Source organism: Lingula anatina, chromosome 1, assembly GCF_051362555.1.
Source record: "Lingula anatina isolate TDL-2025a chromosome 1, LinAna3.0, whole genome shotgun sequence".
Classification (NCBI taxonomy): domain Eukaryota; kingdom Metazoa; phylum Brachiopoda; class Lingulata; order Lingulida; family Lingulidae; genus Lingula; species Lingula anatina.
The window spans coordinates 25104837-25131786 of NC_141767.1; the positions used below are offsets into that span (position 1 = coordinate 25104837).

At 37.4% G+C, this 26950-nt stretch overlaps 3 protein-coding genes and 1 long non-coding RNA gene across 11 annotated transcripts in view; 3 read left to right on the forward strand and 1 right to left on the reverse strand.

Moving 5' to 3' along the window:
* The window catches only part of LOC106150392 (uncharacterized), a 32062-nt gene extending 14303 nt beyond the window's left edge, over positions 1–17759 (forward strand). The window contains exons 1-6 of one of the 3 annotated variants that reach the window (XM_013523150.2): positions 13453–13732; positions 14627–15074; positions 15427–15572; positions 15907–15992; positions 16770–16904; positions 17135–17759. In XM_013523150.2, the coding sequence (XP_013378604.2) occupies positions 13674–13732; positions 14627–15074; positions 15427–15572; positions 15907–15992; positions 16770–16904; positions 17135–17202 (942 nt within the window). In that variant the 5' untranslated portion in view covers positions 13453–13673 and the 3' untranslated portion in view covers positions 17203–17759. Of the gene's footprint in view, positions 1–13452; positions 13733–14075; positions 14216–14626; positions 15075–15426; positions 15573–15906; positions 15993–16769; positions 16905–17134 lie in introns of those variants that run through there. The other 2 variants (XM_087006951.1, XM_087006946.1) reach the window with 2 other exon arrangements.
* Positions 1572–13106, reverse strand: LOC106150391 (uncharacterized). 6 transcript variants are annotated; one of them, XM_087006898.1, is made up of 9 exons: positions 12816–13106; positions 11539–11944; positions 8755–9096; positions 8008–8199; positions 6916–6981; positions 6183–6251; positions 3385–3429; positions 2502–2574; positions 1572–2327 (listed from the first exon to the last, which is right to left on the reverse strand). In XM_087006898.1, the coding sequence occupies exons 2-9, from the start codon at positions 11621–11623 to the stop codon at positions 1901–1903; spliced, it is 1299 nt and encodes a 432-aa protein (XP_086863024.1). In that variant the 5' UTR covers positions 11624–11944; positions 12816–13106; the 3' UTR covers positions 1572–1900. The 6 variants fall into 6 exon arrangements, with proteins under 6 accessions (XP_086863024.1, XP_013378598.2, XP_013378600.2 ...); XM_013523144.2 differs by having other exon boundaries at positions 8725–9096; positions 12816–13104; XM_013523146.2 differs by lacking the exon at positions 12816–13106 and adding an exon at positions 12406–12593 and having other exon boundaries at positions 8725–9096.
* A 2111-nt stretch (positions 17760–19870) lies between the features above and the next one.
* On the forward strand, positions 19871–26445 carry LOC106150382 (uncharacterized). Its single transcript, XM_013523136.2, has 3 exons — positions 19871–20010; positions 24527–24808; positions 25011–26445. Exons 1-3 carry the CDS (start codon positions 19974–19976, stop codon positions 26186–26188), a joined length of 1497 nt encoding a protein of 498 aa, XP_013378590.1. The 5' UTR covers positions 19871–19973; the 3' UTR covers positions 26189–26445.
* On the forward strand, positions 20932–24426 carry LOC147764154 (uncharacterized). The gene is made up of 2 exons (XR_015333265.1): positions 20932–21746; positions 22354–24426. It is a non-coding gene; the product is annotated as an uncharacterized LOC147764154 (long non-coding RNA).
* Positions 26446–26950: the final 505 nt, after the last annotated feature.

Consider the following 26950-nt stretch of genomic DNA (forward strand, 5'->3'; position numbering starts at 1 on the left):
TCAAATTGTGAGAAAATTTGACTCGTGTCCCAGGATATTTTATTCTTACACATCTCTTAAATTATAAAACTTACATAATGGGAATTTATATATATAATCGATGCATTTGCCGGAAGGAAAAGAGTTTTGATATTTCTAACGAAAAGTATTTGATATTTGATTCGCAGTTATTTGAAAAGTCCTCTACGATTCTTATGCCATGTTTACAAAAGATTACTTTTGATGGAAATTCGGTGTCTGGTGTCTTTGTGAGTATGTTTGAGACTTTTTTCTCTCTCAACGAAACAGACCTATCTAAATAAGCAAGGCCGTCCAAATATATATCTTTTCTCAATCTATTGCTTTGCTTTGGCATCAGTTCTGGATAAAACACGGAAAGATCTATATTTATCACATAATTTTCCATCACAGTACACTGTAGACTTGGGGATTACCATTTGCTTGATAAAATTGGCAATACAAAACATTCATTTCAGCGTTGCGTGGGACATTCCATTTTCACATCATTATTCTGAAGCATCGAGAATAACAAAAACGGAAAATGGTTACTAACCTCTCTCGTCGTAGTCAATTGCACTCTCGACGAATCCGTATAGAGATTCGAAGTATAAAATCACCAGTACATTCCCCCATACATTCATGATTACGCAGACAATCAAGACTGTTTGTCCAATTAAAAAGTAAATGAAATCTCTGACGCTTTGTTCTACTGTGTTCCGCCCCTATATACATGTAACAAGCCCAGTTAATACATGTTTTTCTGGACCGGGCTGATTACGGCCGGGGTGGCCGGCTTCGTATTTTGGGTTCGTTGTACTGTGGCAAATATTTCGAGAAGTATTAAAAACAAGTTCGGTTTAGATGCAGAAAAAAATGGTTCATAATTTTCGTTATTACCGATATTTTATTTTACATGGTACGTCAAATGTATGAGAATCTTGTGAGTGTTAAAGATAATCTATGATGAGATAAAAAGTATGTCCTAAAAACTAGAGTCAAGTGACACCCCACGCACGTAAAGTTAAAAACAACTTTTCTGTCTAATTAATCTACATTCCAATTAAAACTGTTTCTAAACAGGATACGCCTTCTGCAGACTTTCTTATCACAGGAAAACCCTGCCTAACATTATTTCCAGTGGCAGTACACTAGGGAAGCGCTTGCTTCAACACATTGACTGTTTTTTAACCAGTCTGAAAAAGCCATTTAAGATCATGCCATTAAAATTTTTCATTTGGTTTCAGACGACAACAGCTTAAACACGAAAAGTTTTTCAAACGTGCACTCTGTCTTTTCGGTAACAACATGAATCAAACTTTGTGTGCTTCTAACATGTAAGACGAATTCCTTTCATGATTTTCAATAATCAGTAAATTGTGAAATCTTTTAAATATTTATCGCCTCCTTGTTCTTCTAACCATAGTATAGGGCTAGAAAAAAAAGGAAATGGAAATGATTAAATGATAATTACTCTTTCAGTTAAAAAAGTCTAAGACAGTAAATGTTCTGTTAATTGTATCCTTAACTTTGAAAAAGTTCAATGTAGTTCTAGTCGAGAGAAAAGATTTGAGTTTACTAGAAACATAACCTAAGTTTCTTTATTTTTTTCAATCAATATACAGTTGTTTGGAAGAGAACTAAAATGATGCTAGAAACCTTTAAAAATGCATTTTCATTTGTGTAGCGTTTCTGTGTAGGATCACTTTTTGTATAATAAGTCCATCACAAGAATGATTGGAATATCGAATGTGCACAGCACGCTGCTTTCTTGAATGAATAAAATGTGCATTTACTCAAACAATTCGCTTGGTTAATGATTCCTGGTAGATCTTTCAATGTAAAAATTTGTTTAAGGCACTTTGGTTGCTACAACCACCACTACCATTCTAACAGTCGGTCACTACACGCTTTCATCGGTGCCGTACAGTTCGTTATCCTTCATTTCAACATCATCTGGCACCTCAGCTGTTTTCCACTTGTCTCCTTTATCTTTATGTACCACAGCATAAACAGGCTTTTCGGCATCCTCGCCATCAACTGGCACAATGTCCCCATTCTCAGCTGTGCCAGGATTACCAATTTCTTCATACATCTTGCTCCCCTCTTTTCTATCATCGTTTTCTCCCAGAAGTAGCTGCGCCTCGGCTGCCGTTTGGTCGTCATTTTTTTCGTCGGTTTGTGCATTATGCTCTCTGTTAATGTCATTAATACTCCCATTGTTACTGTCACCGACAGGGGTCTCTTGTAATTCTTTGCTGTATAAGGCATTGACTTGAAGACGGTCTGCTATAATGCGAGATTCTTTGATAGATTCACGTCGTTTGGCCCTAGATGTGAGAAAAATTTAAAAGAATTAAGCCGAACAGAGACTTTCGCCTAAACACGCGTTTTCAAAACCATTATGAAATAAAATGTATACGTGCGACAGTAGCAGACTAGTAAAACGATTTCTTAAAATAAGTAAAAGCAACGAAAAAAGGAAAGTTTTTCCGTTTTATTACCTGACTGACAGGCACACAGCCACCACGATTGCTATCACAATCAAAACCACGACTAGCAAGCTGATCACAATAACTGGAATATAGAAATATGAAGCATTAGACAGATGAAAATTGCAAAAAAATCTTTTCATTATGTTAACAAAGTTACGAAATGAAAGAAAAATAACCAGCTGGACGAAATGCTCCGCTTTCTTTAATAATAGCGTAGAATTTCAAATGATCAAATTTCCTGTACTGAGCAAATGTACTTGCAGTAAATAGAAAATCATTCCTAGGCCCATTTATTTAAATCTTATATAAAACCAAAAAAATCACAATCTCAAGTTTTTTTTACTTTTTAACACCAGAAATAACCCAACACGACTTAATATGACCTATGCAGCATTGTCTCAAAGATTCTGTTAGCGGTATTGACAAAGTTCCAATGCACAAAATGAAGTCCCAGCAGTGTAGATTCTATTAACGCTCTAAGCTTTTCAATACATGCGCCAGCAGCCTCCAACAGGGGCCGATAGCAACTGACAGTAACGCGACAAATGAGTGCCGAAAAATATGTCATACAAAAATACGTTATACCCATACAGCAAGTATTACATAACGATTAAGCTTTTGTAGCCGTTCATAAACTCATTTAGTAACAATAACTCTACAGGCTTTAACCAAGGAGGTGAAATTTATACGTGTGGCAGTAGCAGGCTAGCAAAACTTCTTTCTTAAACTAAAGTTTAACTGATAATTTCTTCTTTGAAACACTTCACAAGAAAAATTAGTGTGGAAAACGAAACAACGGTTTTATACAGAAAGTAAAAAATCTCCATTTAGGTGTTCAGAGAAAGGGTGAAGAGAACTGTACATAAGGTTTTATAACAAAGTTGGTATTTACCTAAAACGGTGCCATTTCCATTGGATGCTTCTCCATTTCCAAGAGCTGTAACACAAAGTAATGATCATGTGAATTTAAATATCAAAAAATGGTAAAAAAAAAAAAAAAGCATTTTAAAATGACTATCTGCCTTTTTCCTCAGTGATATTATTAGTTATTTTAACGGTTTTGGTATTTATTGTTGATATTAGATAACACATGATTTAAAAAAACTAAAATTAAACAGACACAACATATGTTATCGGGTATTTATAAATCTCAATACTATAAAATTCCTTCTGAAAGACAGTTTTCTCCCTTTTGTCAAAAATCTGTCAAATTTGTTGCTGTAAAGGTGCCGGTACAAGCTTTAATCCAAACGGCATGCAGCATATTATTAAACTAAACAGTTTCGTCAGAAAAAAAAGATTAAAAAATGAAGCCAATATCATAACAAACATGCTGATATAAAATAATCAGGAAGCATGATGATAAAAATGAAAACAAAACAAACAAAACACTCAAGATTCTGTCTGTTTCATTTCCTTGTTTCTTGGAAAAATTAAAATCAATAATATCAGCCTTTCACACTGAACGAGTTGCTAACCGTTTTCAGTTCATACTAAACAGATCAGCCTCATGTTGGTAAAGTAAGGACAAACTCCACGGTTTACTTTCTGCCGTCTGTCCCGACCAACTGGCGGGCGACTTAATGTTGAATAACAAAAGAGAGATGTTTAAGTTTTGAAGATTCGTGACCTCTAAAATTTAGATACTCCACAATAATGAAACAAACAATTTGCAATATAAGCTTTTGGTATGTAAAAGTTATGGGTTGCGTAATTTCCGATACATACACATACATGTAACATAAAAGACTTGTTACCGACATTGTTAAAGTATATATATATATAAGCAAAAAAATGTAAGCAACCATTTTAAAATCTGCATTTCATGCACCATAGATGGATTAATAAAAATGTTCATGATATCAATGATATCGTAAATTAAAGGGATAACAACTGTTCATTTTGGCCAAAAAAATGGATTTTCCTGGGGTAAACGACAATTTCCCCATACTTACCGATTGTTCATGAATCCATTTCGACATACGAAGTTAGTCCCTGTTGTTTTCTTTTCTTTTCTTTTTTTTTTCCTAAAAAGTCTGGTTTTTGTAATAATCTTATAAGAGATTATTACAGAGGATAGCCATTTATGGCGGTCACATGGTCCGACGCAGGCACAGATTCCACAATAATTGCGACAAACGCCGTTTTGGTGGTAAAATAGAATTTATTATATTTCCATGGATTCCATGTGAAATATGAATCTCATACGAAGAGTTGTTATCCCTTTAACCTTACAATAATCCTTACAAGGACAGAAAGTAAAAACTGCGGCAGGGGAACTTAAACCCATTACTTAATTATAGGCTATACAGAATAGAAGATCCGAGGATCTTCTGATCCACGGATCAGATATGGCGGATCCTACTTGAAAGAAGAGCCGACTAATCCGCTGATGGTCTCCCCGCCTCTACACGCGCCATCCTTGCAGGGGTCTAGCAATTAAACCTCGAAGCATTTAATACCAGCCCTAGGACTCCCGACTAAGCACATTTTACCAAGATGTTATACCACTCCGCACAGCTTGATCCACAATACCGAAACGAAAGAGGGAGTGACTGTAACACATTTCACCTCCTCTCACTGTCCCCTCACCTCCTCATCAATATCTTAACAAATAAATTTAAGACGTGGGTATTATAGATTATCTATTATTCTTTTTATGGAAGAATAAGTGAATAATTCTGTTTGCGGAAAACGTGGAGGCGGGCATGGGGGTGGGGGCCTGTTCAAGAGCAATCTCTGAACCACCTGTGATAACACAGTTGGTTCCAATCCATTTTCATTATCTGGAAAAAAACTTCTTGTCTGGTATCTTTATTCTTTTATCGGGTGCGTTGTGTTGTGCTACATTACTTATTGCCTATCAGTATATAACAAGCAAATAGCATGCAGGCGAATAGCGGAAAAAAACGTCCCGAACTTAAGGCTGTGATAACTCAACAATAACCCACGGTAATTCAACGCAATTTCATATTACACTACTTCATTATTGTATTTGCCACATGTAGTACATGATTTGACACAGTAGCTTATGTATCGTCCCTATTATTGTCAATTTAAAACCAACAGTCCAAAAATGTTAAGCTAGTAAGAATATTTTTCAGTAATCTTTTATAAAAAGATGATTAGTGGCCGATCTTGCTTTTTCACCACATCTGAATATTGCTCCTTTTTGTAATGATTCATGTTATGACCTCTACCAGAAATTTATCTACACAGACGTTGGACTCACTCCACCGAACACTTTCCCGGCAGGTCAAGCCCCAATGCTGCAATACAGGCAATTTCAATGGATTAAGGCACAACCTGTTCAAAATTTTCTTATGCGATATTAATGATAGGGCATGATGGCCTAATCTGACTTTGAAAGTAACTTTCAACAAGATATTTAGTCTTCTGCAGTCTGGTAGAGGTCATCACCTACCAGGAAGCTACAAACTTGAGTTATTGTGTAATTTCGCCAACGGGTATTCTGACGATTGTACTTCTGTTTAAAATGCCAAATAACTTCTATAGTAGCCATTAAATCTAAACTTATGTGTGTAGAGACGATACCATGAAGTAGCACACTGTGAAATTTTCGTTGTCTTACAGAAAAAGGCTTTTGAGAAAATATAATCTAAGTTCGGCACGTGTTTTTATCGACATGCACCCAATATATTAATTCGTGTTAAATTTAGTCATTATTACCCCCTGATAAAGTAGTGAACTGCACAGTGGAAGCGGCAACGCCAGGCAGTGTAGTAGTAAAAGACGACGCTGAGCGTAAAAAAGAACGGGTAAATGATTTTAAGACAGATATTAAGAAATATATATATTTTTTTCAGTAATCTTTTAAAAATATGATTAATGGTCTATCGTGCTTTCTTCAGCACATCTGCATATTGCTTTTTTTTTTTTTTTTTTTTTTTTTTTTTTTTTTTTTTTTTTTTTTTTTGATTCATGTCATGACCTCTTCCGGAAATTTATCTACTCATACATTTAAATGCTGTGGCTTTGGATAACAAACATAGTATTGTAAATACGGATAATTTTTATGGATTAAGACACAGCTTGTTCAAAGTGTTCTTATGTTATATTAATAATAAGGTATGATGTCTAATCTGACTTTAAATGTAACTTTCAACCAGGTATTTAATCTGTGGCAGTCTGGTGGAGGTCATCACCCAGAAAGCTATAAACAGTGTCATTCCGTCATTATGTTTTTGTATTTCTGTTAAAAATGCCAAATGACTTTTATAGTAACCATTAAGTCTAAACTTAAGTGCGTAGAGACGATATCATGAAGCTGTATACTGTGAAATTCCGTTGTACATGTATCATAGTGAAAGGTTTTTGAGAAAATATAATCTTAAGTTCGGTACGTCTTTTTATCGACATGCACCCGATATATTTAATTTGTGTTAAATTTAGCCATTATTACCCTCTGATGAAGTAGTGGACTGCACAGTGGAAGCAGCAACGCCAGGCAGTGTAGTAAAAGATGACACTGAACAAAAGAGAGAAATATAAAGAGTATATTTTGGCAAAGTCGGACCTAGGACATTAAGTATGACTGTGTGTGTGTGTGTGGGGGGGGGGGGGGGGGGGGGGGGGAGGGGGGAGGGGGGCGGCTATGAGTGAATTACAGCATACACACACACAAACACACACCAATCACACTGTGGACGTGATATATTTGGTTGGTTGGGTTTACGTATAATTGCCAGTTATTATTGCACATTTTGCACAGGTTTTAATTTGGGCTACGTGTACATCTGAAATGACACTGAATATCAGGTTTTTGATTTAGGCAACAGTCCCTTGTGAGCTCATACAAGATCGTCAGCGAAAATTTGAAGTTCAAGATTACGATGTGCCGAATGATGGTTAAAACTTCCTGCTTGAAAGTAACGGGCCTGGGTTTTTATTTCAATTTAACCATTGTTTTTATCAGGGCTGATAAATACAATCAGTTTTTAGGTTTAAAGGTCCTTGTTTTTTTTCTTTTTTCAATCATAATTATCCCTAAAATTCCTAAATCTTAAGAAATATTTGTACATTTTGAAGAGAAACAGTGCCTTCAGTCAGATCTACTGTATCGAAGCCCATTGTATCCCGTCGCCTGTTTCAAATGTACAACTTTTACCTGTAAAACTAGTTACAGCATTAAAACTAAGTTATATTTGCCCAATGCTATCTAATTTAAGTGAACGTACTTACACGTACTTTCGTCAATGGTAATGCATGGCAAAGACAGCTGTTCCTTTTATCTCTCATACAGTGTATAACCCAGTTTATCATTTCATTTAGGGGAAGGTTAGATTTACACTTCACACAAGGGTAGGCATGCCACTCAGCTGTGCACATACCAAATACGTGTTAAACTATGGACATTAAACGCTCTGCAACAACACGTTAAAGGTGAACTAATGCATGGTACATGTAGATATATATAAGTACAGATAGATATATTAACAGACAGAGTAACAGTTGACAAGGCTGACAGACAAACAGCACACTGAAATAGGTATACCTGTAACACAGCGATCTAGTTCCTCGGTCCACGTATTTGTCGTCCTGTTGCAAATAATTCTCTGTTTATTAAGAGTTGGTTTGCTTTCTCGCACAAGTCCCTCGTTACATACCAAGGTGGCGCGTGTGGCAGAGTTCATTTCCAATTTTCCGCCCTCAAAAGGTCCGTGTAATGTCGGACAGGGACCGGAAACTGGAGGTAAATAAAAAAAAATAACTAGACCGTGTTATTTAAAACCAATTAAGTCAGTAAATTTTATGTAAATTCGAATAGCATGTTCACATGAATTTGTCAATCTTTGAGAAAGAAGTGAATCTTCAAAAACATGTTCACAGTCAAACTACTCATTCAACTAAAGTTAAGCGAGTTAATCAAATCAATGAAAAGTCTCTCTTTTACTCGACTTGGTAAGGATCTGATTTCTGAACAACATGTTTTCTATCATTATATGTTAGCTGCCATTTTAAGATTGGAGAGGGCCGCATCTTATAATTTTTGTTTTGTAGTCTGTCTTATTATTATATTAATCATTTATTTCACAAACGCCGCGCTACAAAAACGTTTCATCGCTGCTTAGAAACATCATAATCTTAAATCTCCTAGATTAATTCAAAACCGTTAAGAAGGAATAAAACCCACAAGAATAAAACCCAAAAGAGACACTTTAAGCAAAAAGTTTAATCATACCAGAAAAACTTAAATTTTATAAAAACTTACTGTTATACTGAATGGAAAATTCACCCATACTTTGTATTGTTGCACGGTAGAGGATCACTGTAGTTTCATTTATAGGAAGTCTCTCCATTCTATTTTCTCCGCATTGTTTGAATATGGGGTCTTTTATAGCGCCATCTTCCATGTTCTTTTTTATTCCAATTGTCAAAACATTTTCATTACATGACTCTAGCTTGAACCCAGGGGTAACATCAATGGACATAGTTTGCCCTGTCTCCAGAGGAATAGTCCACAGACATCTGAACACTGCGTACCCTCCACGCATTTCTGTTCTATACATCTCAGGATTCTCAGGTTGCCTGATATGACCCATGCTGTCCTTCAAGATTATTCCATCGGGTGTGTCACATGCCACTATTAAAAAAGAAATCAAAAGAAATTGGTAGGTCAAAATGTAAAATATGCTAATTTGGAAAGTAACAGAACTTATACGCTGTATTTGTCCAAGAAGCGTTCGCTGCAAATGCTTTCGTTAAACTTGCGATCTTATTTCAACATCTTTTAATTGCGAAACACTTTAACTTAATACATTTATCGGGATGTGGGGCCTAGCGGGTGTGAATATAAAGCATGGTTCGAAGCTTTGTAAAAGGATTTCGTACATTTGAGATTATTAGTAAAGATAATGATATGTTTGTGGAATATTGGAAACTTGTGACTCCAACAAAAATGTGTGATATTTGTAATACATCCCATTTCCTGAGTTGCATAAAATTGACAAATGGCAAATTAACTTTGTTAGTATTCTTTACCCGTTAATAAAATACGATGATAATCATTCAAAAGAGAAATAATGAAAAATAAAGAAATGCTGAGCCAATGTGCTGCGTAGTCCCTGTTCCCTTGCAGATGTTCCTACCTTCCTACCTTAAAGTGAATTTCATTTATATCCTGCAAGCGTTTAAAATGCCCCAAAGTCATATTTTATCTTGAAAAGCTTATATTTTCCAATAGCTGGGTTTTAAAAACATTAAACCCCCTCAAATTATTTTTTTTTCTGTAGGGAACCTAATGCTAAAATTACCCTCTTAACCTTAGAATCTCGCACGGTCCAAGCCTAGGTATCTCGCAACTTCACACGAGAGATAAGATCGCGAACATCATAAATGATACATCATATACAATATAAAACTACTACGACTTCTTTTTAAAAAGTGAAACGTAAAACATTTAGAATTAAATTATCTGATTAAGAGTAGAACAAAACAGCCGATACCAGCTTAGCGGCGGGTCGAGCAATGGTTTGTGAGATGGAAATTTTTTCTCGAGGATAATTTTATTGGGCGCGAAAATTCCGGACCGGAAATCTTTAAATGAAATTGAAAATAGGTTGCCTAAGACCAGCATAATAGCAGAGCAGATAAGTGCCGTCATAGGGCCTATTGTCGTCTATAATAGTAATAAACACGTTTCCCAGACCGTCAAATAATACATATTCGAAGCAAAAAATCAATCATACCATTTGTTTGATCAACCAAAACAACGATAATAAAGAAAACCCCATCTCACAAAGCACACAAATTTGTTGAACGTTGCTTTTTAGTTGATATTTGTTTAGGCGTTGTTCAACAAAAGATTCATCATTGATTCACCGTTCACAACTCAACATTAAAAATGTGACGTTGGTTTGATGTTGAACATAGGTTGTATTGAAATACCATCCAAATTGTCTTCATTGGTATAACAAAGGATTTAAATTAGGGACTTAATTTTCTTAACTTCCAACGCCTAGGCTGGATAGCAAGAATGCGCTTTCTTTGCTTTAAAACAGAAATATGTTTTTGTGTCATGGAATTTTAACGTAATATAAAGTTAAAACTTAAATTGCATACAGATCCAACATACATTCAACCATTGTGTGCCTGTTGAGATAATATGATGCTCCCCCACTTTGCCAGATCGAAGATAAATAAAGAACTTTATTCCTATTCGGGAAGAAATAACACCATGACATGAAGCGCGCACCCGGGGCGGTGTACCTGACATTGTGTCCAAGTAAGCTTCTATGGCAAAATTCAGCTTCAGGATGCGTCTGTCATTTGTGTTGAAGTTGATCAAACCTTTGATGAAATTCTCATCGAATAATCCAGCGACCACAGTGTCATGCAGTCTTATGTCCTGTCTTAGTGCATCAGACTGAGTGGCCATGGCCACAGCCGCATCACTGCGTCTACCAGAGTGATGGATTCCGAGAAAGTCGCCAGCTTTCACCAGAAACCTGTGCGAGTGAGGCACTGTGACATTTGCTTTTCCAACTGTGTGGGCTTTCAATTCGTGCTTCCCTATCAATTCATAATAATGCTCCGGGCCATTTGCGGGTATTCTCCACACTCCGACAAAAACACCGGGCTGCAGGTCTGTCCTGTAATACTTCCAAGCGGCAACCATGCCATCACATTTAAACGTGTTGTTTAACATCAAGTAAGCGTGATTAGTTCCTCTAGAAGAAAAGTTTCGGGGAGTCGTGCCTACTGGTGCTGTGCAATCTCATAAAAGTATGGCGATATTATTAATTTGCAGGTCATATCGAAACTTTTACAATACAAAATATACCCGTGGCTTTGACTTAAAGAATGGCTGTCTGCCTTTGGTCTATACAAAGACAAAGTTTAGATATACATAAAATCAATATTAATGGATTTTTCGTTTATAAGGGATATGTTATAAACACTGATAGCTAGGATATGGAATTCACTGACAATATTAACCCGATTCATTTTCTACGTGACATGACGTGGTGACTCGGATGACTTTACAGTAATACAGAGAAAGAGAAAGAAAGAGAGAGAGACCCACCTGATTCATTGTAGGGTAATTCCAGGTTACACAGTGCTGACATTGGTAACAGCGTCAGTAATACCAGTAACAGCATTCTCTCCATGATCAAACAGACGGGATGAACCGCTTCACTGTACAGGGTATTCTTCAAGTATCAGTCCCAACTGCTTCTCCTCCACAGCTCAGGAGAATGTATCTTCCGCTGTCAATAGACGATCATATACATCCTTCCTGCCATGACTCAAACATGGCTGAACATGTGTAGTAACTTGACAATAATTTTGGCCTTCTTGCGTTGCATCCGCTACATGTTCTACACGTACTTGTATATTACCGCTTATGAAATGAAGAGAGCCACTATGTAGGTCGACTCATTGGAATGTCAACAAAAGCAAAGTAGGTCGATTGCCGGCTGACTGCTTGCCTGTAAAATCAGAGATCAATATATGAGCAACAAAACCGGCAGGTGCGCTGATCGCTCAGACGTGAACGCTTCTGGTGGACAGGTGAAACCGCCATACACCATCTGTACCACACACCTCGTATTTCTATTGCTCAGATATAACCGAGATTTGTCCCAGAAAATGCACGTTATCTACTCTTTTCAACGTGTTGATTTCCTTTGACACATTTTCGTGGGAGATAACCTCTTGCACTTTCTAATTGAAATGTCAATAAAGTGCTTTCTGTTGTTGGCATCAATCACACGAACTACATCACTGAGCTTAATCTACAGTCGACTTTTATATCAACCTGCCCTAATAACAAATAAAAAAAGACGATAAGAACTCAGACACCCAAGGTTTGGTGAACTTATTCACAGAATGCGTTGAGATGAAATGGTTCAAATACTAAAGAGGTCCCTTCACATTTCTTATTACCTACCTCCATTTTATAGCACATATTGCCTGTTACACTGTCTTGTTCAGCTATATGTACATTAACCTCGCCATGCAGCTACAATTATATGTTGATGCCTCAGGTGATATCGTGTTTCACTGAACTTTTAGCTTGAGGTTCAGAGCACTATTTAATGCAAATCAGATCCACTAGTGCCCAGTGCTGTGTGGCTGCATGAATACAGCACCGATACAAGCGTTACCGACATACAGCGAGACATATTTCCTAAATAATTTCATTTTATTTCTTATTTTCTAAATTGTGCTCTTAAGGGTTAATTTCAGTTCGACTTAACTTAATTGGCTGGTTATATCTTAATACGAAGTTTGTGGGGTTTCTTTTGTTAATCGGGTGCTTTTTGTTCGACTGATATGTCCACTCATTGATCTACTTACCACTGCCTTTAGGAATCTTTTGTTGGCCGCCTTGGTCTATACACTGCAGCTGTATGAGTTCTCGAATAACAATTCGCTTACTTCAACTGACCCTCGTTTTATGCTGTTGTAAGCTTGCGCACTGCATGCATTTGATCTGTTTTGTCTGTTACTCAATTGAACAGCTACCATCTCAGGTTGTTTCGTGTGTTGTATACGTAAGCTGTGCACAGGTACGCGCTACTGTGTTACTATAAAATAGACACGGCACGGACATGTACTGGCCTGTGTCTTACAGTGTGGCTTACTTTTAACGCAATTATTTCTGCAAAGTCTTCGAATGCACTGTACAAAAAAAAAATCTAAACCCTGCAAATCCTTCAAGATTTTTCAAATTCAGAGAAATATGTTTATTTAGTTTACCCTAATTGGATATTTTTTAAAAATGAAACAAATGGGAATAAATGCAACCATTAAAATGACTGTATTTATACGAATAAGATATAAGTGCGTTGAGTCACGAAAAGGCTAAAACAGTGAGGAGGTTTGATAAGTATGTTAAAACAGCGCATTAAAATTCGGTATTGAAACCATTAAAATTGCAAATAAAAGATCCATAATGCCCTTCAGACAATACCTTTTATTTCTATTTTAGCGCTTTTATATTAATCAAAATACTTACGTCGTTCTAACCGCATGTACTAAACACCTATTATCTTTTATATTTACTTCATGACGTCATATGTGACTCTTTCCTTGCCCTGCGTGGTTACCTTTGGTTACAAGACGCGTTAAGCCAACATGGCGACTTCAACCTGTGCAGCCGAGTCCTGGATAACTCGATAACGAGCTTGCCAAACGTTTGTCCAAGTATTTGGCATGGCGCTTGATTATCAGAAAAAAACATACGTGCCACACAGACCAGAAACAAAATTTCGGTAAGTAGATTGCAGCAGGAAACAGAGGCTAAAGCCACCCAGATTGCTGTGTGAAATGCATGCTTACTGATACAAGCTAGAAGACTAACCAATCTGGTATAAACATAATATAATCGACAGTTTTCATCTATCAGTATTGCTAGCTGGACTATACGATTACAGATTTTAAAAAGAGGGATAAAAATAGAATAGGGGTGTCTTGACATATAAATGGAGGATCAAACGAAGATCTATAGCTTGAATCTTGAATGTAGGCCGAGAGTTTAAGCACAGGAGTTCGTGTGTAGGGGGAGAGGGGGGGGGGGCTACAGCCTGAATAAGTTACTTTTCTTAATGTTTTTTCGTGCCTTTTGTCAGTAAAATGTTGATGGGTTGCCGGTCTGCAATCTGCTGGCGAATGCAAAGATCCGGGTTGAAAGCGACCATAGAAAACCAATAACCGAGCCAGCTGTATGACGCCCGGTTCATCATTTCAGCGTGAATGTGCGTGTTAGAGATCAAGTTAATGTGAAATGCCCTCCTGGATAACATATATTATGCTTTATAGGTTGTTTTATACAAAATGGGAGCGTGACATAATTCTTCGAACGTAAAAATCTGGGCTTTTAAATAATATTGAAAATCATTAAATTGCGTGCGGGAGCAATTGATCAACCAGCAAGAGAACTGTACTCGGTTAGTAACGTTACTTGGGATCAATAGAACTTCTAATACGAGTGTCTGTGATTTCTTTCACAATAACGTGTGCCAAAGGTGACCATATAATTGAATTTAGATAAACTGTCAGTTTCGTTCAACTATTGCGTGACCGATGTGTGACGGATGCTTTCTTAAAATGTGAAAAGATTATAAAATGGGACATTAACTGTAAATCTTTATTTCTTTTTCCACTAGAACAACATATAATTTGTCAAACCACTGGGTCGATTTCTTCGGACAAGAGAGAAAAATGCAAAAAGAAGCCAAGTTAAACTTACGTAGCCCAACCCAAATAAAGAAACTGTACGATGAGAGCAGACAATTGCAAAGGGATTTGAGAAGGCTCGAAAAAAATCCCCATGGAACACTCCCAGAATCTCTGCTAAAGACGGAAGTCTTTGATATCTTCACCCCAAACTTCCCGAGTCCGACAAAACAAAGAAGTCCAAGCTATTCCATGACTGAGAAAATGCGCCGAAGGTATGAGCCGAAACGAGACGCGATGGAGAAAGCCGCGGTTACAGACGACGCTTACGCGCATCACCTGGCTGATATGTTCCCAGAACAGGGTGATATGTTCACCCCCAACTACAAGCTGCCAGAGTTAGGGAAGGTTGGACAGACTCACAATATACACCAACTGGTAAAGTTATTTAAGCACAAGAGTACACATTAATCGATTGATAAAAAAAAGACCTTTGAAAATAGTAGTCCGATGGTATTAGATTTTGAACATTTGACTTTTAGTAAAAGAATTCAATGCGGATTAGATCAAAAGTTTATTATAAAGTGTTTGATAAAATGTTAAGTGGACGCATGTGTTAAGACAAATAGTTATTCCCTTGGTAGTTCAAATGCTCTATCTTCGAAATTTATGTCTACCTGCCCCTACGTCGACCCATCCATCCATCCAACAACTCCTTTCTATACTTTCTTATTTTAATCATATATTTATCTGCCTATTTAATCATTTATATGTTTGCCTTCACTCCCAGGCACAAGGCAGTGACCCGGCTCACCTGCAGTATTTCGGCTCAGGTGGCTATGACGACTGGCACAAGGCATCTCTGAAAGCGTCTCTTCAGAAACAGATGATGATAGACCAACCTCATGTAAAGGATACGATATACGGCCCACAGAAGTAATTTTAATCTTTATACTTTAAAATAAAACAATACGATATCATTATTGAGATACAAAGAGTTTTCCAACTGCATAAAACCAATGGGAGTACAAGATATACTTCAATGCTACAACATATCTAGTACATGCATTTACAATCAAAACTGAAACTAGGAAATCAGTTTTTTTGCCGTAAAACTGATGATAAGTTTAATGTCTGTCCTTTTCTGATATAAAAAATTTTTCTTAACTGACACCATGTTAAAAGAATGTTTTCAGAAACATTTACATTATTAACGCGTAATGGCTCAGATAAGGCGGACTTTTTTAAAAAAAAATTTCTCGTGCTTTAGGTTAAGGAATGGCCATGCTGGAGGGTCCTGGCGCCACGTGAAGGAACCACTTCAGCCAGGAGGCAAACGTCTGCTGTTTGTAGACGGTAAGGACTGACCATAAGAAGGATCAATGGTTGTCATTGCATTATCCACGTCATGTTTACTCTCTTCAAACAGATAGTATCCCTGCGATGGAAAAGCAAAATTTCTATATTAGAGGGATAACAACTGTTCATTTTGACCAAAGAAACGGATTGTCCTGGGGTAAACGACGATATACCAATGGTTAATGAATTCATTCCGACATAATTTTTTTTTTTTGTAATAATCTCTAAAGAAATCATAACGGTGGTAAAGTCATCTATGAAAGTCTACGTGGTCTAATAGGAAGCACAGATTCCAGAATAATTGCGATCAACGCTATTTTTGTGATTAAATGGAATTTTTTTATATTATGTTTACAATGCATTGTTGTTTACAATGAGTTGTTTACAATGCATTTATTGTGAAATACGAATCTCATGCGAACAATTGTTATCCCTTAAAGTATATAAAAATCGCACAGATGTTAAGATCTTTAAATCCGTCCGCTACAAATCAGTAAAAATAACTTTATAGCACTTTATATCTTTGCATTAAATTTGAATCCTTAAATAGTTTTAGAAGAGTGGAACTGGGTAATTACAACATTATACCCTGTTTATTCGTGTGATATTTTATCTCCGCCCTTCACCCATTTTATTCACACTCATCTTGGTCCATCTTGCAACCAGCTAGTTTACCCTTTCCTTCCCCCTTCTCTCTATCCCCCCCCCCCCCTCCCCCCGCCCACACACACACACATATGAATTAACCATTTCAATTTAACTAAAACCATACAGGTGCCGTTGCCCGAGATGACTTGTATCGTGTGAGGACCAAGTTGATAAAAACACCAGAAACACTGATGAGGGAACCTAACAGTCACGACCTGTTCAGAGAAATCGTCAGACACAGGAAAGCAACTCCAATAAAAAGTAAGAGACGGCCCTAAACTGTGTGTATTTTTTTTCTACATTTTGGAAATGAGTACTAAACCATTTCTAAAATGAACCGATGTATTCCTGATCATATGATATATGTATTAAGTTAATCATTCTTTGCAAGGAATTACTCGCCGTGCTTCTGAGATCAAGTTGTATGCATTGTGTTTGGTGTAATGGTTGTGGTAGATGATCCATTTCATGCTATTTTTTCACTATTCCAGCCACACACTACACCAGCCTATCTGCACACAAGGGAACGGAGAAAGGCAACTGGTATATCATGCGTTAGAACTATCAAAAAAAAAAAAAAAAAGAGATTTCTAGTCTCTACAGATAGAGACAAAACCATTTAACTTTTGCTCAAGTTAACGTCGGCGCGTGAACTATGTACATTGTAGTGTTTTTTCTACTCTTAAGAGTGAATCACCCGCAGACTTGACAATTTTATCACAATTTATTTTTTCTTTAATGCCCTTTAGATATTTTAGAGGCATTTTTTATTTATTTATTTTTTTTTTCATTTGTCCGTTTGCTAATTTATTTATTTGCTGAAACGACCATATTCTGATATGTAGTTTATACTCCATACTTCATTTTACTGTTTTAATGGCGCACCAGCAGACTGACCCTGGCACGGTTTGTGATTGGTGAATATTTTAATTTAGGCCCCTATAATTAAAAATAAATTTCTTATAAAGGAGTGCTATTAATATGCTAGTAATCAACAGAAGACGTTTTTTATTCGAATGACATCATAGTCTACAGACTGACTAAATATATTCTTTATGAATTTTATGAAACATTTATACTTATTATCTTTTAAATAAAATTCATAATTTATTTCAAGTGAATGGTGTTGTGTTGTTTCAATATATGTTCCAGCAATCTTCGTTTATTTTTCAATCAATGATTCGGACAAGAGTGCAGCGAATACTATAAAACAAAAATTAACTTCCAAATCATTCTTACTGTAAATAATAATCTACGACATATAAAACGCAAGCACACAAACCGGTTACAAGGCACGTTTGGTTGTGTATTTCGTAAAAAGCTTAATCATCACTCTTCAATATTATCTTAATTCACGAAATAATCAGAGCTTGTCAAGTTAATGTTATAAAAATGACACCACACATTTTCAACGACCCCTTTATTTGGAAACTGTGACCCTTGTAAACAGGAAAAAAATCTCAAAAAACATACCGTTGTGTTTTCACTTACAAATTTAGTTAATTTGGGTCACTTATCTTTAAAAATTGAAAATGACACATACATTTCACCATTTATACGTATTGTTTCGTCATGACCTAGGTGATGTGTCGGAAAGATCGTAGTTACCACTAAAGTAGGGGTTGGTCACCAAAAGTGGTAATTGTGGTTTTACATTTATTTCTAAACGCATGGAAATTGTCCACGTGATGATAGAGATAGCGGTCAGTGTGGTCAACCGTCACTAACATTATGCTGCCTCTTTCCTTTATCAAATAAACAGACATTTTCGATATCCCACAGATTATATTAAAACCTACTAACAAGGTTTATATGTTTAAAAATTCGAATAATTTGGGCCAGGGAAAGCAAACATTGGCACCTGGGCCCCATTCAGATCGAGAAGAGCCGAGTGCTAGTTAGGCCGCGACCTAAATATGGCGGACCTACATGAAAGGAAGACCGCTTAATCCTGTAATGGTCTCTCTGCCTCTCACACACCATCCCACGCGTCGTCCCTGCAGGGGCACGGTAATTAAATCTCGGCTCAATTCAACAGGTCGAGATTCGACGCGTTAGGAGGCGTGTGAGAGGCGAAGAGACCATTACAGGTTTAAGCGGTCTTCCTTTCATGTAGCTCCGCCATATTTAGGTCGCGGCCTATCTAGCTCTTCTCGATCTGAATGGGGCCTTGAACTAGTTACTGTTTTATCATATTGTAACTACAGTACATAGTCTATGTTACATATAGTTATACATGTATGCTTCATATCTAAGACCCAATTCCAATAGACACCATCAGTCCACGTAGATCGATCCAACTTTGCAGGACTCTCGCTAAGTGCAATCAGCTTAACTGAATGACATGCCTGTTGAGTAGAAAACAGAAAAGCTGGTGATTATACAAGTACAATGGAAACAATATGAAGCGTGGCATTTAGTCAAGCTGATTGCACTCAGCGAGAGTCCCCGCAATTTTGGAGCCTAACGCTCATGTAAAGATCGCATGCATGTAAACTGTCTAAAGTAAAACGTTCTTCAGCAATTTTAATAGTAAACAACGATGGACATTCAGAAAATGTAATTGCAGTTTTATACCCATTGGAATCCAAACGCACGTCTTGAAAATGCCAATGTGGGAAAGAAAAAGAATTCACAAAGCTAATTAAATTCAAGAAAAATATTTCAATCGAGATAGTTTTCAAACTAGAGTTCTATTTTAGCCCCATGAATCTATACTGTTTAGCTTTAGAATAACATATAAAATAGTTTTCCTTTCGTAATTTAGAGAAAATTCCAGGAAAGTAAACAGCGACAACAAATGCAGGTAAATGCTCTTTGTATGTCTGTCAATAAAAAGTTTTTCGTTAAAAATCTACATTTTCTGTATTTTATTATCCAATGACTACTAAAATACCATTTGGAAAATTATGGTCCGAGGAAACCAGCATCAGTCTTAGTCTTAGGTCCTCCTGTCCAAAGTAGGACATTGGGCGGCAAACTTTTTCCAACTTGTTCGGTCGGCAGCGGCCCTCTCTAACTCCTCCCACCTGATGTTGCCTCTTTGCAGATCATTCTGGAAGGTTCTCCTTCAGGTTATCCGTGGGCTACCGCGTTTGTGCTTGCCTCCTTGTGGTACCCAAATCACAACAGTTTTTGGATACTTCTCAGCTGGTAGTCGAATGATTTGTCCTGTCAATTTTATCCAACGAAACCAGCATGCGCATTGCATATATAATGGTGATGTACGTGGATATTGAGTGCAGTGTATTTCTGCCAACACTCCGTGCGCACAACCACACCACGTTTGTTATTATTCGAGACTAGAGGGGTGTACGGAACAAGTCAAGGATGAAGACATCAAATTTGGCTTTTTTTGCTGTAACAGGTAAAACCTTCATTTATGTCTCCTCCATCCCAGTGCACCACAAACTTATCGAGGAAAGAAAGTTCCGTTGCAGTTTGACGCACCACAGTCCATTACATGATGTCGTGTGCTCGTGTAATATGCATATAGCACATGTCCCGGCGACAAAGAAAAACTAGTATAAGAAAGTTCAGAAGAAAATTGTGTGTTCTTTGGACCGATTAATTTGGGGGAGGGGTAAAGTTTACCTCATTTTTCATACATTTAGCTGAACGTTTTTTCTTTCGTCCCAAACTTGGACGTGGACAGTTTTTAGAATGCATGAATTCTGACTTTTATGTTATTGCGTACTAATAATTTTATCTATCACCCAGGTATCTCTGCTGAACATATCTAACCATTCATTTTCAATCCTGAAAACTTAAGTTATATTACACTTAGATTAAGCTATAGGTAATAATTTATCAGGTTACCGGGGTTGGTAAATCTCGTGGACAAAAGAGAAGATGAAACCTAATAGAAAACACAATGGCCTGTGGTAGACCTCATAGTGAATAATTTTCAAGGTTACCTGGGATGGTCAATCTCGGACAAAAGACAAAATAAAGCCTAAAGGAAAATGCATATGGCCCGAGTAGACCTCACGACTTCTACTGCTACAAGAGAGATCCTACGAAAATAGGCTGAGTTCAACTGAAGTTTTCACTGGTCTTTTAGTGTAAAAATATATGTCGAATACAAAAGCAAACTATGGGTAAATAAATAACAGTTGCGATGAAAATTATTTATCTCAGTCAACAAATAGCATCATGAGTCCCCCGTGCATTATAGTTGTAATGATTATGGGACAGGGTGATCAGTTGTCTAGCACGCAGCAGATTTCGTAACAAGACTTAGCATCCGTAGACCGGCTGAAGTATTTGGGGGAGGGGGGGGGGGTGCGCAACGACGTCAACTAGACAAAATTGTAAGTTCAGTATTAGATTTTAAAACGTATGTTATACGTTATGATTCTCTTGTTCTCGTTGTCAGATCAGAATGTCAGAAAATGAAATGAAGAGTATAGGTACTTAATATGCAAAGTACTTATCTGATCGTTTCATTTGCGTCATTGGGACTTCAACTTTACCATGCTAATGCCATTCTCGTTCAAAACACTGTCAATTATGTTTGCCTTAGTGGCGGCGCATATATATAGCCTATAATTCACCAAGATAACTTTTTTTACGGTTCAGTCAGTGCATGCGCGCGTGTGAAGTTAGGATGGTAGATTGCAGTAGAAACCGGTGGGATCCTTCCCCACAATAAATAATAGATGTTTTTAAATAAACACAAATGTAATATTGGATTGTGATAGACTGCATCTTCCATGCATAGCCTTCAGGTATTTTTTAAAAGACGACATGTTTATCGCACAAACTATTGTGTCACCGAGTAACCTGCCAAGCGATCGGTATAAGGCCAGGGCCATTTTCTTGGAAACCATCACTGTCTCAACAGCGAACTGATCCGTTCGCGATCTGATCCATTCGCGCCTTCTAGAACGGCCTTCTAGAACGGTCTAAATGGCAAATGAAATTCATAAAGTTTCGCGAAAAGCAATTGACTTTGTGTTACAGAAATACAACGAAGGACGTGGTATTGCCAGTGTCTTTCGAAGGTTTACCTGTACCATACGGACAATGTAGATAAGGAGATGACTAGGAGTGATGAATTAGATGCTAAAGAACTGAAGAGATGCCTATTTGAGCTAACAGGTAATTTTTGTAATTTTTAGTCTGATTGGTTTTTTAACGAGAAGCTGAAATTTGATTCAAAGATCAGAATTATACCAATAACGGACAAATCAATATAGGCCCCCTATATTTTTTTCAATATTCTTTTCTAATTCTGTAATTCTGTAAGCTGTAAGGGGGTAATTAACTTTTGTGCGCGCTCGGCTCTCGGAACCTGACAGCAATTTAGCGTGAAACCCCAAGGAGTTAGGTCGATCCGGATAGATCGATCTAAATCTATGGGAACCCAGTCCTAGTTTAAATGTTCACAGAGGGAAACGTCTTGATTGGTGCCGGAAAGATATTTTAGATACATATGACGATGTAATTAAGGCAGGTAATTTGTTTTTTCGACAGCAAACAAGTGTGCTTAATAAAATACGATATTAATAAAAAATGACCGCCTCAACAGCACTGTCTGGAAATATTGTATCGATGTATGTTTTTGTTGTAACATGTTCATTTTATTAATTTAGGAGCAGACATAGCCTACTTAGGCTTTTGTTATTGTGAATTGAGACACACACATTAACACTTAAATATTACAACGCAATATTTCCATATTTACATATTAATATTTCCACTACAGATGAGCGCACCATATGTATGGAATCCACAGGCAAGCTAATCTCCTGGAAAGTTATTCTGAAGGAGCCAGTCAAGAGACGTCAGTGACCACGAAGAATGATCCTCCTTGCAGGAGGAAGTACGACGAATATTGTAGTGTTTTGGTATAATGGAATTGAACTTTTACACGGGTATATTAGGACATGCTCTGTGTCCCGCTCTACAAGAGATGTTCTCCAATGACCACATGACTAATGACTTTATGGTGCAACATGGTCTGCCCTTGCCTGAATCCGATTGAAAACGTATGGGCTGAACATAAACACCACCTCCGCACGCGCATTAAACCCACTACTTTCAAGACCGTCTCTTAGAAGGCATACACGAAATTTTGGGTCCTTCTGGAACAGCTAAATGTAACAGATATATGAATCGTTTAAATATGGTCGTGCAAAGGGCGTATGTCTTTATTTTAAAACAAATAAAAATATAAGGAATATTAAGAGATATGTCTTGAGATATTTTTGGACTTTTTGTTCTCAGTTCAAATAAATTATTTTAACTACGTATAAGGTAGACGTGACTTTCCATAACTAATCAACTTACTGGTAAATTAGGAGAAGGGTCAATAAATGTTTTGCTCTCCATTTTTTATTTGATCTGCCTTGACTCTAGTCTTTCGATGCAGTTTGACACATCATTACCCATAGTACTCATGTTAGATACATGTAGCACATGTAAAGGAAAACTAGGATGAGTAGTTAAGGTCCTTTGGACCAACCGATCGGGAAATGGGGGATGAATTTAATTTTACTTCATGATGCTCCTACCATACTGTCTCAATTGTCAGACCCAATGTTGAATAGTAAGGGGGCATTTCTGCGGTACTGTGTTATCGAAGTCTCCCATACGTATAAAAATGAATGTAAAGCTGTTTTCTCGGAGTTATGTAGAGCATGTTGAATGACATAGAAATTCTTATTCTGAATAATGAAATCGACATTAGCTCTTCCGAAGTCCTGTTGTGGGTTTGAACGAGCTAGCGAGCGAGATAAGCCATTCATTGGATAAAAAAAAACTCAACGCTGTATATCACTATACTGAATGATAAAAAAAACTCATGATCATGCAGCATTGTGCCGTCGTACATGTATATATACTGTTGAGCATGTAATTTGTCGTAATTTGATTCTAATAGTTAATAAGCCTGTTGTTCAGCCACCTATCAGCTGATGGTTTATTTCTGGAAGTAATGTTGGTGTACTTCGTGGGCTGTTTTTTTTTACATACCTTGACATAAAATCGAATGTCCACTCTTCTTTAATGTAACCATATTGTATTGATGAATTCAATTATCCAACTTTTGATTAAGGATATAATTGGAATGTATGTTATAAATGTTATTCGTTATGTTACTCGTTGCTTAAAGGAGTTGCAAATGGTAATGACTGGTTTAAATTTTGTACTTCATGAACTATACAAATGGCCTTTTCAATGTATTAAACGCTTAATCTTCACGATGACATAATAACTGTACCCATTATATTGTTTCCTTGTGACACAAAAATCCCTTTGTATAAAAAAATACATCATATGATATAACACGGAATCTCCTGGACTACACATCAAGTTGCCCAGGTCCCGGTAACTTTACATTCATCTGTTTGTGAAGACTAACAATGCATCTACCCCTCTCAAAAGGGCCTAATTAGCATACATTTAATTGGCCTTGTGGTTAGAGTGTCCGCCTCCGGAGCGGGAGGACGTGGGTTCAAACCCCGTCCGGGGACATACCAGTCCTTTATAAACGGTACCTGCTGTCTCCCCGCTTGGCACTCAGCACTAAGGGGTTGAAGCAGGGGCCTGGTCTGGTGGTGCAGAAATGAAATGTTAACTCTGAGCGCCTAATATGGCAGCCGGGTTGTATCCTCCCCAGGGAGGTGAGAACGCCTATAGAGTGTAATTGGGCAAAAATGACCAGGCTTTTCTCACATACATTTCATTTAAATAAATAAATAAAGTATATATATATATATATTATGTAAAACTTCAACCTTCGGGTTGTAATATTCCAATAAAGATTATTATTATTATACATGTTACTCAAGAACTCGCTTGATAGCGAATTCAACTCTTCAGTTTCTTAATTCTTAACGTTCAATTCAAACGCATATATTGCACTTTTCATTTTGCAGTTCAATTGATAACGACTGTTTTCACGCCTCTTGGTGCTAAGCACTACCCCCAGTACGCATACATATGGGGAACGGACGATTGGCAATATACCAACCTAACCGACATCAGGTACCACTTTACTAGCAATCCTGAGAAGGACGGAGATACAAACGTACCAAATACCATTCAGTGTACTGAAAGAAATGATATCAACAACCAAGACATAGACAATATTGGCTCAAACACGCCAATGATGGACTACAGGTTGTGGGTTCCCACACAGAAAGAACTTGAAATTGAAGGTAATGAGAAGCCGTGTTAAAATCAAATTGCCTAAAATTGTTTTGCGATTTTTACCTCTAAGAGTATTGTCGCATCTTTTTGGTGAATCTTCGTTTCTAGTATTTCATTTAAATTTCATAAATCATTATATATGTATAAAACATGGCATGTTGCTAAAAAGTACCTAGTCTGGTGGGTATAACCTATATTGTGTATTTACAGAATCAAGCAGGCTGGTGACAATGTCTGACTTGTTCAGGAAGGATATACCAGCAAACGGTGTGTTCATTACCGAAGTGCCAAGAAGTGTTAAATCATTCTTCACCAACTACAAGTACGTGGCGCACTGCGGTCTAAGTAAAAGCAACCGCAACATGGTAGCCATTCGTATGGCCATGCCACATCGTATCCTGCCTTTCGTAGGTCCCGATCTAAAAGTATTTTCTTCGGTCAAGCCTCCAGAAATTCTCGTCCGGCATTGGGAGCGAAAACTGGGCAGCCGCGTTAGGCCAAGATTTACATGTCTTACAAAGAGCCATGGTAACACCACATATGTGTGTCCTTATCCCATTGAACAGTTACCGCTTCACCAACAGCATGTGGAACCTGATGCATACTATAAAGTCCTCAGCAAGAGGTTTGTAAGTGAAGTTGATGTAACACAACCAAAAATCTTCACCAATGCTACGATCCCTTGCGTAGTTAAATTGACTCATGGCATGGGAGGCACTGCTGTATTTTTGATAACAAACGAAACCGAACTACAGCTGACACAATCAAAGATCATGACCACGCACCCCGATGCGGATCTAATCGTTACAGAGATGATCACAGATCTGGAATCTCCAGAATACAGTGCCCACTTCTTTGTTGACAAATCTGGGAATGTTACTTGGTGGGAGGTGGTCGAGCTCATTGAAGATGCCAATGGACATTCCATTGGAACTATGTGGACAAAGAATAATGGCCGTTTAAGACAAATCATGGAGCCATTCGTAAACAAAGTTGCCCAGGCCCTGCACCAAAATGGCTACTATGGGCCTGCAGGATGCGACGTCCTGCATAATGGTAGGCAGGGTTACTTGGTAGACATCAACCCGCGAATGACCTGTTCTATGCCTTTATGTCTGATGGCTAGGGAAATGGAAAGACGTGGCTGGTCAGTTGGCGTTTTGACCCGTCAAAGAACACTAGACGGCACCTTAGATGACGTCATAGCTCGCGCTGAAAGCATCTCGGATGGGGAGGTGGTAATACTGAGTGGAGGAGAGCTAGAAGGGGGCGCCATAATGGCCTACGTCGCAGTCTTTTCAGATAGCCGAGAAGCATGTGAACACATCATTAGCAACAAGCTTCCTTTTATTTGCACATCATCCCGACTTTCAAGAACTGAACGCTAAGAGGATAACACGGGCGTGTATTAGTTATTTTTAGGATGCGAATGACTGCGAGTGCAGTTTTGTCTCTTTTGCTTCCAGGTTGTATTTTAGCAACAAATATGAGTTCTTGCCACATGTACTCCCAAAAGGTCGATCATTAAAAAATGTGATATACTGTATTTGACTTGAGTATTAGCACAATTTGGGAGTGCTTGCCATCTCCAAAGAGAAAATGTTTGCCTTATTAGTAGTAAACTCAAATAAATTCAGTCAATGTATTATGAATTTCTTTCATTTCGAACATTTCTCGCTTCTTGAAATTAACCTTTCTTGTAATCATAAAGCACAAGCAGAGTGTAATTAGACCTAGAAGTGAAAGGAAAAAATCAGATCATGTTTTTTAATATTTCTATTAATATTGAAGCAATGTCTGTACATATGATTCATAGTGAAACATCAACACGAACCGGGATTCCTGCAAGTCTTATCAATTGTACTGTGTCCAACGCTTCTGTTGTACTGTCAATTCAGCATTTAAAAGTATAAATTTCTAGCTGATGCAAAGTTTGAAACATCAACATACAAAAACCTGGATCTGAAGACGAACCACGATTGCTCTAAGTCTTATCAATTGTACCATGTCCAAGGCTTAGGCCTATGATGTACTGTCAATTTCGCATCTGAAGGTGAAAATTTCTAGCGGATGCAAATTTTGGAAGGGTTAATCATGGGTAGGCCTAAATTTGTATGTTCATAAACAACTCTCTAGCTTAAAGATAAAGC